General features: G+C 44.1%; 1 protein-coding gene across 7 annotated transcripts in view; it reads right to left on the reverse strand.

Annotated features, from left to right (window-relative positions):
- The window catches only part of NAV1 (neuron navigator 1), a 482667-nt gene that overhangs the window by 22898 nt on the left and 440850 nt on the right, over window positions 1–18919 (reverse strand). For all 7 annotated transcript variants that reach the window (XM_044288210.1, XM_044288206.1, XM_044288207.1 and 4 more), the window contains one exon: window positions 11364–11561. In XM_044288210.1, the coding sequence (XP_044144145.1) occupies window positions 11364–11561 (198 nt within the window). The remainder of the gene's footprint in view (window positions 1–11363; window positions 11562–18919) is intronic.

An 18919-nucleotide genomic window follows, 5' to 3' on the forward strand; every position in this document is an offset into this window, starting at 1 on the left:
ATAGGGCTGAAACGATTATTCGAATAACTCTATTAAATCGAGTCAAAAAATTCATCGATGCAGTTTCCCTGCATCGAGGAATCGTTCAGATCACGTGATCATGGAGCGGGAGTGAAATTAAGCGTCTCACTCACCGCTCCGTGTCCTCCGGAGCCAGAGAGGCAGGACTGAGCGGCCGGCACAGAGGAGGAGGGAGGAGGAGGAGGGAGGAGGGGGGAGTCTCTCCCTCCCCACTGTGCGCAGCTGCCGCTGAAGACCAAGTAGGAGGAGGAGGGGAGGGAATGAGGAGGAGGGGAGGGGAGGGACTGAGGAGGAGGGGAGGGGAGGGACTGTGGCCACTGCACCACCAATGAATGTGCCGGCCATATCCCACAGGGTCCCCCTCCCCCCCCCCCATCATTGGTGGCAGTGGCAGTTCCGATCGGAGCCCCAGCAGTGTAATGCTGGGGCTCAGATCGGTTACCATGGGAGCCAGGACGCTGCTTAAGTCCTGGCTGCCATGGTATGTTAGTAGTGAGCAGAGAGCAGCACATTATACTCACGTGCGCTGTGGCCGGCGGTCGATCCTTCTTCTGTCTGTGCGGCGGATTGCTAATGCTTACAGAATTAGCAATGCGCCGCACAGACCTATGAGAAGGAGCGACCGCCGGCCACAGCGCACGTGAGTATAATGCGCTGCTCTCTGCTCACTAACATACCATGGCAGCCAGGACTTAAGCAGCGTCCTGGCTCCCATGGTAACCGATCTGAGCCCCAGCATTACACTGCTGGGGCTCCGATCGGAACTGCCACTGCCACCAATGATGGGGGGGGGGGGACCCTGTGGCCACTGCCACCAATGATTAATACTGGGGAGGGAGGGAGGGGGGGTTGCGTTACCAGAGGCTTGGGGAGGCAGATCAGAGGCTGGGGGGAGGGAGGGGAGGCAGATCAGAGGCTGGGGGGAGGCAGATCAGAGGCTGGGGGGGGAGGCAGATCAGAGGCTGGGGGGGAGGCAGATCAGAGGCTGGGGGGGAGGCAGATCAGAGGCTGGGGGGGAGGCAGATCAGAGGCTGGGGGGGAGGCAGATCAGAGGCTGGGGGGGAGGCAGATCAGAGGCTGGGGGGGAGGCACCTTGGCATGTATAAAGTTATTGGTTTAGAGAGGGGTTAATGAAGGCACCTCCAAGGTGCTTTCATTAACCTCTTCAGACCAATAACTTTATACATGCCTAATGCCAAGGTGCTTCCATTAACCCCTCCAAACCCAATGGGCATGTATAAAGTTATTGGTTTGGAGGGGTTAATAGAAGCACCTTGGCATTAGGCATGTATAAAGTTATTAACCCCTTCAAACCAATAACTTTATACATACCTAATTACGTACGTTATTTTAAGTAGCTTTTTCTTATTAGATTACTCGATGAATCGAGAAATATAATCGATAGAATACTCGATTACAAAAATATTCGTTTACTGCAGCCCTATCTCCAGAATTGATCCAAAACATTGGTATCGCAGCCAGGATATTGCGGTTACCACATCCCAGTCATGTTTTTGTTAGTGTTCCCTATAAAGTTCTGAATGTGCTTTTGGGGAAAATAATTTACATTGAACACAACTTTGACCTGATCAGTGCTGTGCCTTGAAGGTTGAAAAGGGAGGGGCTCAATGCACTGCTGCCCCTACTAGGCCAGTGGTGCAGTACATAATAGGACCCATGTGAAATGATGGAGGAGTGAGCAGAAATGAAAGAAGAAAGACAGGAGGTATGTTGAAACCACACAAGGTAACTATTATATTATAGCAGGGAACTGAAGGGTCACTTTAACTTTGTCTTAACCAGATCAGACCATCTTGTATAATTTCTAAGCAAATATGAAAATGACAGAGAGAAAAGTGTTCGCAGATTATGGCTTCATGAAACTATTCAGATCCCACTTGGAGTAAAGGAGATTTCAGTCCATCATTTACTCATAATGAGCAATTCTGGAGTTGTGCACCTAATTGAATAAACAAGCTTGCAGATGTACAGAGTATTGTCTGCTCCTAAAAAAGAAAGATTACAATGGATGGAACCTGATGGTAAGAATCTCCGGTGCTGTCTATCCTTCTATTCCTGCGGTCCGCCACGTCCCACCAGCGAAGATTTTCAAAGTGTTCCATTACACGAACAGACCTTCCTGTCTGTTTAGTTAGAACTCCTCTGTCTTTCTAATAATTGCTTAAATATGTACACATATTACTGTTTTTGACAGCGTGCACAAACTTTAAAGTATAGTTTTATAGTACAGTTGAAAAGAAGACACAAATTTAGGATTTTTGCTGTAATTGACTGTAAAGGATTTGCAACCAAGTATTACAGAGTGATAGACACCAATGATAAAGTGAGTACATGTGCTAGGCCTGAACGCCAAGTATAAACACCAAAAGAGAAAAAGGCTAGCACAACTGGCAATGAATATAAACTTTATTATAATCTCAAAAAGAAAAAGAGAATCCAATAAAAAAAAATGATGAACAATATAATGGTGGATGAAGGACACACAGGATAAAATCGGAACACCACACTGGGCAAATGTAAACCAATACTGGCAAGGTCACAGAAATACTTACTAATGAGTAAATAACCCAAAGTGGGCGTATGATAAGTGGACCCGGTCAGAGCCATAAAAACAATATTAAAACCAGATACAGTACATAAGTATAAAGTGCAAAGTACACTGAACATGGATAATATAATAAACGGTTGAATAAATAAATAATGACATAAATACCAGAGTGGTGATCCAGAGAGCCCCGACGCACGTTTCGCGTAAGCTTCCTCAAGGGGTGTATGGTCACAGAAATACTAACTAATGACTAAATAACCCAAAGTGGGCGTATGATAAGTGGACCCGGTCAGAGCCGTAAACACAATATTAAAACCAGATACAGTACATAAGTATAAAGTGCAAAGTGGAAGCTTGAGGAAGCTTACGTGAAACGTGCGTCGGGGCCTTCTGGATCACCACTCTGGTATTTATGCAATTATTTATTTATTCAACCGTTTATTATATTATCCATGTACAGTGTACTTTGCACTTTATACTTATGTACTGTATCTGGTTTTAATATTGTGTTTGCGGCTCTGACCAGGTCCACTTATCATACGCCCATTTTGAGTTATTTACTCATTAGTTAGTATTTCTGTGACCTTGCCAGTATCGGTTTACATTTTGCCCAGTGTGGTGTTCCAGTTTTATCCTGTGTGTCCTTCATCCACCATTGTATTGTTCATCATTGTTTTTATTGGATTCTCTTTTTCTTTTTGAGATTATAATAAAGTTTATATTCATTGCCAGTTGTGCTACCCTTTTTCTCGTTTGGTGTTTATACAAGTATTAAAAAGTGAAAGCTTGATTTAGGGTTTTTATTCTGTCCCATTACTTTTGATTCCTTAACAAGTGGGAGGAACATATGCAAACTGTTGTAATTCCTACACTGTTCACCGGATTTGGATGTAAATACCCTCAAATTAAAGCTGACAGTCTGCAGTTAAAGCACATCTTGTTAGTTTCATTTCAAATCAATTGTGGTGGTGCATAGAGGCAAAAATGTTAGTATTGTGTTGATGTCCCAATATTTATTGTTGACCTGACTATATATATATATATATATATATATATATACACATACACACACACACACTGCAGGACACACTGCAGGACTACCCCTAGTAACATATATATATATATATATATATATACTGCAGTACATAGCTATTACTAAAGGTAGTCCTGCAATATAGTTGGTGAGGACATGGCACACAAAGGGACCAGGCTGAGGGACTGACTGATGGAGTAGCAGGAGGTAGTGTCAAAAAACCTGATAGCAGGAAGGCCGATGTCTCCATGTTTGGAGGGCAGGCAATCGAGTCTTATTGGTAGGGGCTGTAGCTCTGTCAGTGCATGGTGTGGGCAGGATGGGGAGGTGTCACCTTGTGGGGGCAACAGAGGATTTTGATCGGCTGAAGCTCTCACACATCGCAGGCCGTGTGGTCATTACCACACACATTATATGATAATGACAGCACACTGGGCACAGCAGGGCGGTAACCCGCAATGCTAGCCTCTGCTGTCATGATCATGCGGAGCTTCATGCATGATTTTTTAATATAATGACAGAGCAGGAGGACTGGTGGTTTTCCCGGTAAGGTGCATTGCCAATCCGCCCTGGCGAATTCTGGGGATCACACATGTGCTGGTGCTGTATGGTATAAGTAATCAATGTTGATATTGTTGACATGTGGGATAATATGACGCTACAGTGGAGGTGATATGTGTGGGGGTTCCACCAGTCCACATTTCATGCTTAGCCCAGTTTCTTTGATATTTTTTATAATTTTTTGCTCACGCTTGGATAATTTATCTCCCCATATCAGATTGATGTTGTAGTATTATCTTCAGTATATTTTGTGGCAAGTCCTTTTTTTGTTTTTAGTACTGCATAATATGCCCACATGTGTCTGTGTTCATGAACTTTGATTAAGCATTGGTTGGCATCATAAGGTATAGGTCTTTTTATATTATATAGAATAGGGCTTTTTGTCTCTTTATTTCAACCTTATTGTGGGTTAGTACTTGCATAAATAATGTGTTTGAAAAGGTTTTAACTCTGTGGATTTTTTTTATTTATTTTGTGAATTCATAAACCTGTTTTCTCATTTACTTTCGGTGTAAATATGTCTAGTCTCTAGTAACCAGCTAAGGTGTAATCTCTCATCTGACTACCTGTTTACTGTACTGAGCCTGACTATCGATTCTGCTCCTTTCCCTGAACTTGGAATGGCTATCTAGATTACGCATGTTCACTGCCTGCCCTATCTGGAATATGCATGTATTTAGCTTGCCAGACTGTATTCAGACTACGTGATTCCTTAGTGCTTCACACTGGTGTCTCTGACCCCTATGTGTCAGCAGACAACTACACCAAGACTACTCCAGAAGGTAGGTGGCTGGTTCACATCCCTGTACAGGGTAAATACCAGGGAACCACTAGGAGAGCGCCCTTGGATTTAGCCCAAAGTTAAACTGATTAGTTGGCACAGTGGGTCTACACCCATTTTTCTTGCTAATTATTATAGGGATAAAGGATTAATTGCTTGGCCTTAGAGATGGTTGCCAGGTGTGTTCTGGTCCACTAACCTATAGCTGGTATACTGCTGACTGAGATGCAAGCACTTCAGCTCTGTCAGACTATAGCTGTCAGCAAAGTGACAGTATATGTGCCAGACCTGAGAGAAAAATGCTGTATATAACAGAAGGTTTAACAGCCATACAAGGAAGAGTCCTGAGTATCTGTCATACAAGGTAATGCCTATACTTTGTTTACAGACTTCCCTGCATTTTGGTAAACCGAAGGTCCCCCACCATATTAACCACTACAGGACCGCCGTACGCAGGATTGCGTCCTGCCGGCGGCCCTGCTCTTCTGGGTGGACGCATATACGCGTCCTCCCGCGAGAGCCGAGATTTCCTGTGAACGCGCGCTCACAGGAACGGAAGGTAAGCGAGTGGATCTCCAGCCTGCCAGCGGCGATCGCTCGCTGGCAGGCTGGAGATCCGAATTTTTTAACCCCTAACAGGTATATTAGACGCTGTTTTCATAACAGCGTCTAATATACCTCCTACCTGGTCCTCTGGTGGTCCCTTTTGTTAGGATCGACCACCAGAGGACTCAGGTAGGTCAGTACAGTCGCACCAAACACCACACTACACTACACCCCCCCCCGTCACTTATTAACCCCTTATAAACCCCTGATCACACATGATCACCCCATATAAACTCCCTGATCACCCCCCTGTCATTGATCACCGCCCTGTCATTGATCACCCCCCTGTCAGGCTCCGTTCAGACGTCCGTATGATTTTTACGGATCCGATCCATGTATCCATGGATCCGTAAAAATCATGCGGACGTCTGAATGGAGCCTTACAGGGGGGTGATCAATGACAGGCGGGTGATCACCCATATACACTCCCTGATCACCCCCCTGTCATTGATCACCCCCCTGTCATTGATCACCCCCTGTCATTGATCACCCCCCTGTAAGGCTCCATTCAGACGTCCGCATGATTTTTACGGATCCGATCCATGTATCCATGGATCCGTAAAAATCATGCGGACGTCTGAATGGAGCCTTACAGGGGGGTGATCAATGACAGGCGGGTGATCACCCATATACACTCCCTGATCACCCCCTGTCATTGATCACCCCCCTGTAAGGCTCCATTCAGACGTCCGCATGATTTTTACGGATCCGATCCATGGATCCGTAAAAATCATGCGGACGTCTGAATGGAGCCTTACAGGGGGGTGATCAATGACAGGTGGGTGATCACCCATATACACTCCCTGATCACCCCCCTGTCATTGATCACCCCCCTGTCATTGATCACCCCCTGTCATTGATCACCCCCCTGTCAGGCTCCGTTCAGACGTCCGTATGATTTTTACGGATCCGATCCATGTATCCATGGATCCGTAAAAATCATGCGGACGTCTGAATGGAGCCTTACAGGGGGGTGATCAATGACAGGCGGGTGATCACCCATATACACTCCCTGATCACCCCCCTGTCATTGATCACCCCCCTGTCATTGATCACCCCCTGTCATTGATCACCCCCCTGTAAGGCTCCATTCAGACGTCCGCATGATTTTTACGGATCCGATCCATGTATCCATGGATCCGTAAAAATCATGCGGACGTCTGAATGGAGCCTTACAGGGGGGTGATCAATGACAGGCGGGTGATCACCCATATACACTCCCTGATCACCCCCTGTCATTGATCACCCCCCTGTAAGGCTCCATTCAGACGTCCGCATGATTTTTACGGATCCGATCCATGGATCCGTAAAAATCATGCGGACGTCTGAATGGAGCCTTACAGGGGGGTGATCAATGACAGGTGGGTGATCACCCATATACACTCCCTGATCACCCCCTGTCATTGATCACCCCCCTGTCATTGATCACCCCCCTGTCAGGCTCCATTCAGACGTCCGCATGATTTTTACGGATCCGATCCATGTATCCATGGATCCGTAAAAATCATGCGGACGTCTGAATGGAGCCTTACAGGGGGGGTGATCAGTGACAGGGGGGTGATCACCCTGATTACCCTGATCACCCCCTGTCATTGATAACCCCCCTGTAAGGCTCCATTCAGACGTCCGCATGCGTTCTGTGGATCCGATCCATGTATCCATGGATCCGTAAAAAATCATGCGGATGTCTGAATGGAGCCTTACAGGGGGGGTGATCAATGACAGGGGGGTGATCAGGGAGTCTATATGGGTGATCACCCCCCTGTCATTGATCACCCCCCTGTCATTGATCACTCCCCCCCTGGTAAGGCTCCATTCAGCCATTTTTTTTGGCACAAGTTAGCGGACATTTTTTGTTTGTTTTTGTTTTTTCTTACAAAGTCTCATATTCCACTAACTTGTGCCAAAAAATAAAATCTCACATGGACGCACCATACCCCTCACGGAATCCAAATGCGTAAACATTTTTAGACATTTATATTCCAGACTTCTTCTCACGCTTTAGGGCCCCTAAAAAGCCAGGGCAGTATAAATACCCCACATGTGACCCCATTTCGGAAAGAAGACACCCCAAGGTATTCCGTGAGGGGCATATTGAGTCCATGAAAGATTGAAATTTTTGTCCTAAGTTAGCGGAAAGTGAGACTTTGTGAGAAAAAAAACAAAAAAAAATCAATATCCGCTAACTTATGCAAAAAAAAAAAAAATTCTAGGAACTCGCCATGCCCCTCATTGAATACCTTGGGGTGTCTTCTTTCCAAAGTGGGGTCACATGTGGGGTTTTTATACTGCCCTGGCTTTTTAGGGGCCCGAAAGTGTGAGAAGAAGTCTGGGATCCAAATGTCTAAAAATGCCCTCCTAAAAGGAATTTGGGCCCCTTTGCGCATCTAGGCTGCAAAAAAGTGTCACACATGTGGTATCGCCGTACTCAGGAGAAGTTGGGGAATGTGTTTCGGGGTGTCATTTTACATATACCCATGCTGGGTGAGAGAAATATCTGGGTCAAATGCCAACTTTGTATAAAAAAATTGGAAAAGTTGTCTTTTGCCAAGATATTTCTCTCACCCAGCATGGGTATATGTAAAATGACCCCCCAAAACACATTGCCCAACTTCTCCTGAGTACGGCGATACCAGATGTGTCACACTTTTTTGCAGCCAAGGTGGGCAAAGGGGCACCTTTCGGATTTCGCAGGCCATTTTTTACACATTTTGATTTCAAGGTACTTCTTACAAATTTGGGCCCCTAAATTGCCAGGGCAGTATAACTATGCCACAAGTGACCCCATTTTGGAAAGAAGACACCCCAAGGTATTCCGTGGGGGGCACGGCGAGTTCCTAGAATTTTTTATTTTTTGTCACAATTTAGCGGAAAATGATGATTTTTCTTTTTTTTTCTTTTTTCCTTACAAAGTCTCATATTCCACTAACTTGCGACAAAAAATAAAAAATTCTAGGAACTCGCCATGCCCCTCACGGAATACCTTGGGGTGTCTTCTTTCCAAAATGGGGTCACTTGTGGGGTAGTTATACTGCCCTGGCAATTTAGGGGCCCAAATGTGTGAGAAGAACTTTGCAATCAAAATGTGTAAAAAATGCCCTGCAAAATCCGAAAGGTGCACTTTGGAATATGTGCCCCTTTGCCCACCTTGGCAGCAAAAAAGTGTGACACATCTGGTATCGCCGTACTCAGGAGAAGTTGAGCAATGTGTTTTGGGGTGTCATTTTACATATACCCGTGCTGGGTGAGAAAAATATCTTGGTCAAATGCCAACTTTGTATAAAAAAATGGGAAAAGTTGTCTTTTGCCAAGATATTTCTCTCACCCAGCATGGGTATATGTAAAATGACAGCCCAAAACACATTCCCCAACTTCTCCTGAGTACGGCGATACCAGATGTGTGACACTTTTTTGATGCCAAGGTGGGCAAAGGGGCACATATTCCAAAGTGCACCTTTCGGATTTCACCGGTCATTTCTTACAGATTTTGATTGCAAAGTACTTCTCACACATATGGGCCCCTAAATTGCCAGGGCAGTATAACTACGCCACAAGTGACCCCATTTTGGAAAGAAGACACCCCAAGGTATTCCGTGAGGGGCATGGCGAGTTCCTAGAATTTTTTATTTTTTGACGCAAGTTAGTGGAATATGAGACTTTGTAAGGAAAAAAGAGAAAAAAAAAAAATCATCATTTTCCGCTAACTTGTGACAAAAAATAAAAAATTTGAGGAACTCGCCATGCCCCTCACGGAATACCTTAGGGTGTCTTCTTTCCAAAATGGGGTCACTTGTGGCGTAGTTATACTGCCCTGGCAATTTAGGGGCCCAAATGTGTGAGAAGTACCTTGCAATCAAAATGTGTAAAAAATGCCCTGCAAAATCTGAAAGGTGCACTTTGGAATATGTGCCCCTTTGCCCACCTTGGCAGCAAAAAAGTGTGACACATCTGGTATCGCCGTACTCAGGAGAAGTTGGGGAATGTGTTTTGGGGTGTCATTTTACATATACCCATGCTGGGTGAGAAAAATATCTTGGTCAAATGCCAACTTTGTATAAAAAAATGGGAAAAGTTGTCTTTTGCCAAGATATTTCTCTCACCCAGCATGGGTATATGTAAAATGACACCCCAAAACACATTCCCCAACTTCTCCTGAGTACGGCGATACCACATGTGTGACACTTTTTTGCTGCCAAGGTGGGCAAAGGGGCGCATATTCCAAAGTGCACCTTTCGGATTTCACCGGTCATTTCTTACACATTTTGATTGCAAAGTTCTTCTCACACATTTGGGCCCCTAAATTGCCAGGGCAGTATAACTACCCCACAAGTGACCCCATTTTGGAAAGAAGACACCCCAAGGTATTCCGTGAGGGGCATGGTGAGTTCCTAGAATTTTTTATTTTTTGTCGCAAGTTAGTGGAATATGAGACTTTGTAAGAAAAAAAAAAAAAAAAAAAAAAAAATCATCATCATTTTCCGCTAACTTGTGACAAAAAATAAAAAGTTCTATGAACTCACTATGCCCATCAGCGAATACCTTAGGGTGTCTACTTTCCGAAATGGGGTCATTTGTGGGGTTTTTCTACTGTCTGGGCATTGTAGAACCTCAGGAAACATGACAGGTGCTCAGAAAATCAGAGCCGTTTCAAAAAGCGGAAATTCACATTTTTGTACCATAGTTTGTAAATGCTATAACTTTTACCCAAACCATTTTTTTTTTTTGCCCAAACATTTTTTTTTTATCAAAGACATGTAGAACTATAAATTTAGCGAAAATTTTTATATGGATGTCGTTTTTTTTTGCAAAATTTCACAGCTGAAAGTGAAAAATGTCATTTTTTTGCAAAAAAATCGTTACATTTTGATTAATAACAAAAAAAGAAAAAATTTCAGCAGCAATAAAATACCACCAAATGAAAGCTCCATTAGTGAGAAGAAAAGGAGGTAAAATTCATTTGGGTGGTAAGTTGCATGACCGAGCGATAAACGGTGAAAGGAGTGTAGTGCCGAAGTGTAAAAAGTGGCCTGGTCATGAAGGGGGTTTCACCTAGCGGGGCTGAAGTGGTTAAAAGAACAGACTGGCCATCTGTTGGAGTACTATTGGGAGTACTGCACCTAGCTGTACTGTGGAAATACATAGAAAGAGTGGGAGAGAAATTTAGCACCCCTTGGCTTAATTGGGAGGATTGTGCAGGTTATTTGCAACAGAAATCAGAGGGAACCTCTATATTATCTACACTCACTATACGCTGTCTTGGGAAAGCAGTCTATGAAACGTGTGTGATAATAACTGTGTCTAGTTTGGCCAACACGTATATTTGTGAACTGCTGAAGTTGCTAGTAAATCAGTTCATCTATCACCTCTGAGACCAGATTTGTCATTGCATGGATCAACACCTGCATTGCCACGGCATTTTACTTTGTCACCTTTATGGGATCCTTGCCTTGCACCCATAAACGCACTGAAAATAAGGGCATCCCGAAACTCCACCAGGCAGGCCTTCACTGGGGTAAGCCCCAAGGGGAAGAAAGGGTGCACCCTTCCCATCACTGCACGGCTCAGGGAACCACTGTATTACTGCCACTGTGAGTAGTACTGACACCGTGAGTACCATTGCCACCATCTGCAACACCAATATCACTATTGTACTCATCATCTCCCCTACCAGGCTTTATTCATCGTGGGACACATATGTTGGAAGATTTTCCAGATTTACTTGCCACGAATATACAAAAAACTTGATGTTTTCAGAGCCTAAGTGACAATTTATAAAAATAATTTAGGTATACCAGTGGGTCTGACTCCAAGGAAGCTGGTGGTGATTCCTTCACAATGTGTTCTCTAGGTGGTGATGCCGAGAGACTGGTACCCACAGTGGGTTGCGGTAAATGTAACAACTTTGACTGGTCCTGTTGTGCCAGAGGCCAGGGTAGTGTGCCTCTAACCCACTCAACTGGGTCTTCCCAGGCAGCTCTTTGTCCATGAACCTATAGTAATAAAGAGAGAAAAAAGGTGAATGTAGAAAATGTGCAGATTTACTTTCAATTGCAAATCGCAATCGTCACTAAAGGCTCTCACAAGCGGCCCCGTACGCCCCAATGCATTCTGAGTGGATGCGGATCCGCTCAGAATGCCTCAGTCTGGCACCGTTTGGCCTCCGCTCTGCTCAGCAGGCGGACACCTGGCCATGCGAAGCCAAACGGATCCGTCCAGACTTACAATGTAAGTCAATGGGGACAGATCCGTTTGAAGTTGATACAATATTGGCTCGATTTCAAATGGATCTGTCCCCCATTGACTTTCAATGTAAAGTCTGGATGGATCCATCTGACTAACTTTCACACTTAGAATTTTTTTCTGAAATATAATGCAGACGGATCCGTTCTGGACGGATCCCATCGTCTGCATTATAGAAGCGGATCTGTCTGTGCAGACACCAGACGGATCCGCTCCAAACGCAAGTGTGAAAGTAGCCTAATGAGAGAGAGCGCAACACGTACACTCTTCTTTCCCTCATTCTAGAGATCAGTGGGGGTTTCAGCAATAAGCCCTCTACTAATCAAAGCTTTTGATATGTCCCTATAGCATATAATTTTTTTGGGGAAATCTTAAAGGTGACTTGTCACCTGGATTTTGGGTATAGAGCTGAGGACATGGGTTGCTAGATGGCCGCTAGCACATCCGCAATACCCAGTCCCTATAGCTCTGTGTGCTTTTATTGTGTATAAAAACCGATTTGATACATATGCAAATTAACCTGAGATGAGTCAGAGCTTGAAAATATGACTCTTCTCTGGTCACACAAGTAAGATATGACTCTTTTATGTTAATTTGCATATGTATCAAATCGTTTTTTTTTTACACAATAAAACATATATACGGGACATATCCTCATTTTCACCCAGGCAGCACCCCTGACTTGAGCATTGGAGCAGTTCATGCTCTGATGCTCTCCAGTGACAAACCGGGCTCTCCATTGGGCTGCCAGGTGGAGGCTTCCACCCAGCAGTGACTTCGCCAGCACTGATGGGTGGGCTTTAGCGCTGCCCTAGCCTGTAAAACGGCTAGGGCAGTGCTAAATCCCGCCCATCAGAGCCGCTGACGTCACCGAACACTCTCTGAGCGGAAGCCTCTGCCCGGCAGTGTGTTATTGTAAATAAAAGAGCAGTGAGAGCATCAGAGCATGAAATGCTGCCTGGGTGAAATCATTGATATGTCCGGGTTCAGCTCTGATCCCGGACAACCCCTTTATTGACAGTTGGGGTCTCCAATTGTCATGTGCAGGAGGCAGAGATGCTAGAGTGATGTGATTTGTCCACTACTAGCAGTTTGCCAGCAGCCATTATACACTATTATATGTGATCTGCATATTGAGAACTGCATGGACAACAGATCCAATTATCAAGGTTCCTCTGCTAAAAAAAATTTGTATAATAAAAATAGAAATGAAGAAAACTAAACCCTACCCAAACCAAACTGCACTGCCAGGGACCATCTTATATGACATACAGTTGCAAGAAAAAGTATGTAAACCCTTTGGAATTATATGGAATTCTGCACAAATTGGTCATAAAATGTGATCTGATCTTCATCTAAGTCATAACAATACACAATCACAGTCTGCTTAAACAAATTACACACATAATTAAATGTTACCATGTTTTTATTGAACACACCATGTAAACATTCACAGTGCAGGTGGAAAAAGTATGGGAACCCTTGGATCTAATAACTGGTTAAACCTCCTTTGGCAGCCATAATGTTTCCTGTAGTTGCAGATCAGACATGCACAATGGTCAGGAGTAATTCTTGACCATTCCTCTTTACAGAACTGTTTCAGTTCAGCAATATTCTTGGGATGTCTGGTGTGAATCGCTTTCTTGAGGTCATGCCACAGCATCTCAATTGGGTTGAGCGCAGGACTCTCACTGGGCCACTCCAGAAGGCGTATTTTCTTCTGTTTAAGCCATTCTGTTGTTGATTTACTTCTATGCCTTGGGTCATTGTCCTGTTGCAACACCCATCTTCTGTTGAGCTTCAGCTGGTGGACAGGTGGCCTTAAGTTCTCCTGCAAAATGTCTTGATAAACTTTGGAATTTATTTTTCCTTCGATGATAGCAATCCGTCTAGGCCCTGATGCAGCAAAGCAGCCCCAAACCATGATGCCCCCACTACCAAACTTCACAGTTGGGATGAGGTTTTGATGTTGATGGGAACCCTCTTTTTCTCCACACATAGTGTTGCGTGTTTCTTCCAAACAACTCAACTTTGGTTTCATCTGTCCACAGAATATTTTGCCAGTACTGCTGTGGAACATCCAGGTGCTCTTGTGAAAACTGTAAACGTGCAGCAATGTTTCTTTTGGACAGCAGTGGCTTCCACTGTGGTATCCTCCCATGTAAATTATTCTTGTTTAGTGTTTTACGTATCATAGATTCGCTAACAGGGATATTAGCATATGCCAGAGACTTTTGTAAGTCTTTAGCTGACACTCACCTCATTGAGCAGTCTGCGCTGTGCTCTTGCAGTCATCTTTACAGGACGGCCACTCCTATGGAGATTAGCAGCAGTGCTCAACTTTCTCCATTTATAGACAATTTTTCTTACCGTGGACTGATGAACAGCAAGGCTTTTGAAGATACTTTTATAGCCAGCTTTATGCAAGTCAACAATTCTTAATCGTAGGTCTTCTGGGAGCTCTTTTGTGCGAGGCAATACTTCTTGTGCATAGCAAACCCAGAACTGGTGCGTGTTTTCTATAGGGCAGGGCAGCTGTAAACAACACCTCCATTTTCATCCCATTGATTGGACTCCAGTTGGCTGACACCTCACTCCAATTAGCTCTTAGAGATGTCATTAGTCTAGGGGTTGATATACTTTTTCCACCTGCACTATGAATGTTTACATGGTGTGTTAAAAAAAACCATGGTAACATTTAATTCTTTGTGTGTTAGTTTAAACATGGTAACATTTAATTCTTTGTGTGTTAGTTTAAGCAGACTGTGATTGTCTATTGTTGTGACTTAGATGACGATCAGATCACATTTTATGACCAATTTGTGCAGAAAGCCATGTGAACCAAAGGGTTCACATACTTTTTCTTGCAACTGTAGATGTATTTTACATATTCATAATGCATTGCAATCTATGTTATACCAAACAAACATACCAAACATATTAACTTTTAGATTTTTATCTCTCAACCCACACCCTACCTGATCTAATGTCTTCAATAAAACATTCTGACAGAGGAGCTTTAGGTTAAGATAATCCATAAATATCACACCTTGACTGGGAAAAGGATAATTTAGAATGTAGTCTTACCACCCAGTGCAACAGCAGCCACCCGGGGCTTATTGACAATAACGTCAATGGCACACAGTTAATCCCTCAGATGCCATGGTCAAATGTGACCACAGCATCTGGGAGAGCAAAAAACTGAAGCGTGCGCTCCCAGGCGTGCACCAGTTCCCCCTAGCAAGGATCAGGGTTGCTGAATAGTGTGTGCGGTAGCCTCAGTCCTCCTGAATGAGGCTGCCCCACATAGGTTCCTATTGAACATAGTCTCTATATACACCAATGCTAATGCTCTTGGGTCTATGGGAGAAGCAACGTGATGATTGTTTGTTCAAGTTCCTTATGGGAACTATAAAAAAAGGTGTAAAAAAATCTATAAATGTTTTTGAAAATATAAAAAAAATTAAAACTATAAAAGTTCAAATTGCCTCTTCTTTCCCCAAAATCAAAACAATAAAAAAATAAACATCATGGGCATCGTCGAGTGCGTAAACACCGTATCATTAAAATATAAAAATATTTATCCCATACAGTGAAATAAAAAAAGAAGTCAAATATTTTTTGGTCACTTCACCTCCCACAAAAAAATGGAATAAAATGTGATCAAAAAGTCAGACACAGCGCCCCGCAAAAAATGAGCCCTTACACAGCTCCGTAAACATAACTACAAAAAAGATATAGGGGTCAGAATATGTAGATGAAAAGAAAAAATTAAATTTTTCAAGGTTTTTGTTTTCAGTATTATAGGGCAAAAAATACGGTAGTTTTTCTTGCATTTTAAGACGCCCCGGCCCATAAGACGCACCTAGGTTTTTTAGGAGGAAAATAAGAAAAAAAATGTTTTGAACCAAAAGGTGTGCTTTTGGTGGGTTTTGAACTAATTGTGGTCTGTGGATGACACACTGTTATGGGGGATCTGTGGATGGCGCACTGTTATGGGGGATCTGTGGGTGACACTTATGGGGGATCTGTGGGTGACACTTATGGGGGATCTGTGGGTGACACTCATGGGGGATCTGTGGGTGGCTCTTATTGGGCTCTCTGGATGGCACTGTTATAGGGGATCTGTGTATGACAGTTATGGGGGGGTCTGTGGATGACACATATATAGCATCTTATGCTATGTGTCATCCACAGATCCCTCCATAAATGTCCCTGTAGTGAATGACCCTCAATACACGGGGTGGGGGTCGCATCTGGTTTTATAATGACAGAGGGGCCTGTGCAGTGACTGTATTCTACTACACGGGCCCCGCTCACTGTATAATCGTATCTCTAATAGTTAATTGTTATGTATATAATCGCATACTGAGCGCTGTGTATTACTTACAACTACAAGCACTCGCCACTCGGTAGGTAGCAGAGAGGAGGGAGAAGGCAGGCCGGGAGGACAAGCACTGGCAGTGTGAGTCATACATCACGTGCCTGCGCCGCCCACTTTATGAATGAATCAGGCGGCGTGGGCGCATGATGTATGACTCACGCTGCCAGCGCCCGTCCTCCCGGCCTGCCTCCTCTCTCCTCTCTGCTACCTACTGAGCGGCGAGCGCTTGTAGTTGTAAGTAATACACGGCGCTCATTTTGCGATTATATACATAACAATTAACTATTAGAGATACGATGATACAGTGAGCGGGGCCCGTGTAGTAGAATACAGTCACTGCACGGGCCCCGCGGCATCGCGGCGGGTGTATCATTGAAAACTCTGCAAAATCAGCAGCATTCGCCCTATAAGACGCACTACTATTTTCCCCCAACTTTTGGTATACAAATGTGGTATCAGTGTAATCATACTCACCCAGAGACTGAAAGTAACAGATCAGTTTTACTGCTTAGGGCACACTGTAAAAACAAAACCTATAAAACTGGCGGAATCTGGGTTGTGCAGTTGAAGAGCAGCAGCCTGACAAGGCACAGTACAGTGATTAGTTAAGCAAGTGCTCCACTTTTCACCCTTTACGTAAATAAATATTTTCTTGCTATGAGAAGAAATAACATCTCAACCAGAGAATAGTTAAAGTCAAAGGACAAATAACTAGCCAAAAGGGCTCATTACCAAACTTGACCCAGATCAACAAATAAATCCTTAAAATATAACTTTTAATGAAATATTTAAATGACTGTGAGCCAAAGAAAGTGTTTAAAAAGGACCTTTCACTACAATAAAAAAAATCTAAACTAAGTATGCTGACATGGAGAGCGGCGCCCAGGGATCTCCCTGCACTTACTATTATCCCTGGGCGCAGCTCCGTTCTCCCGGTATAGGCTCCGGTATCTTCAGATTTTCGGCTCAACTGGGAGGAGCCTGATCTTGTTCTCCTGGGCGTCTCCTTCTCCCAGCTCATAGCCTGAGAGGTTTTTTTCTCCCAGGTTATAAGCTGAGCGCTGCGATTGGCCAGCGCTACAGCCTGGGAGAGGGAGACACCCAGGAGAACAAGAGCAGGCTCCTCCCAGTTGAGACGAAAATATGAAGATACTGGAGCCTATACCAGGAGAACGGAGCGGCGCCCAGGGATAATAGAAGCGCAAGGAGATCCCAGGGCAACGCTCTCCATGTCTGTATACTTAGTTTAGATTTGTTATTGTAGTGAAAGGTCCTCTTTAAAATAAACTGTTCCCTGAATGCAGCGTCTGATTGATGTGGTTTTCTTGCCTGTAGTGGAGATGTGCACTCTCTCCACCACTCTACACTGTCATCAACCCTTCACTATTGGCCAGTTACATCACTGACTCACTATGAGAGCTGAACTTATTAAATCACACTGTCTGAAATACTGACTAATAAGACAGAAACAGGTGAACAGATCTTAAAAACTAAAGCTGCCCCACAACATGTTTCGCCAGAGAACTGGCTTCCTCAGGGGTAACGGGCAGAACTGTTTGGCAACGTCCAGGAAGTGGAGAATTGAGGATTAATGAGAAGGTCCACTTCAGGGACAAAAATGCAGACTGAGCTTCTGGGGTCAAATCCCAAGTGTTCACCCTCTTTTGGGTAAGAGCAGATAATGGGGAAGTCAGAGAAGAAAAATAGAGACTGAATTGCCGTTAGTAATTGGCAGTCCAAAAACAACTCTCAGAGCGGGGCCAGTCCAGTAATGCTGTCAACTTCTCAGGATCCATCTGAATACCTTTGTTATGATTACATTACCCAGGAAGGGTAGGGAGTTTTTTTTTAATTCAGCATAGTCTGTTCTCTCTTAAACGCTGGAGAACAATACAGATGTGCTTCCGGTTCGTAGACAGTCCAGAAGAGAAAAAAAAGATGTCATCTCGGTAGATCACCAAACAGACATGCAGCAGGTCAAGGAACACATGGCTAACAAATTCTTGGAAAACTGCAGGAGCATTGAATAAAACAAATTGCTGTCTTGAGTGTTAAAGGCAGTCTTCCACTCATCTCTCTCGTATTCAGATTAAATTGTATGCCCCCTAGAGATCCGACTTTGTGAATACCCTAGTTCCACATAATCAATATGTAATCATAATATGTAAAACATGAACTGGCCGTACCAAAGACAGACAGTCTGAGTGACAATCAGGACCCCAACCCAAAATCTGCTCACTGTTTCAGCTGATTATAAGAGCATGGAAGTGGAGCCACGGCAATCCCAACAAGAGAGGTCTAATGGACACATGCAGGATGTTAGGAGATCTTCTCCAAATGCAGGGCACACACTTGGAAGTTCACGGGCACAGTGACATATTGGATGGATTCTAGGAGTGGAGACCTTCTAACCAAGAACTTCTCCAGTGGTACAGTAGGTCTGCGGGCTAGATCATCAAGGCCTGGTGTGTTACCTGCTGAACCGGAATTCGGGAAGGCCTGTTCAGGAAACCTGACATCTCTACAATCAACCGTGGGTGCTGGAGTTTCCTGACTTGTGGGGATGGTCCCAACATACTGCCTCCACAGTACATACAGAAGTCGTTACTGCTTCTATGCTTGTGCTCCTCTTCTAACAGTCTAACGTCTAATGCTGTTTACCTGGAGGAAAAGCTAGGGGCCTCTGAAAGCATGGGGCCAATCAGGGAGTTATCCTCTCACATG

This window comes from Bufo gargarizans, chromosome 3 (genome assembly GCF_014858855.1).
Source record: "Bufo gargarizans isolate SCDJY-AF-19 chromosome 3, ASM1485885v1, whole genome shotgun sequence".
Classification (NCBI taxonomy): Eukaryota; Metazoa; Chordata; class Amphibia; order Anura; family Bufonidae; genus Bufo; species Bufo gargarizans.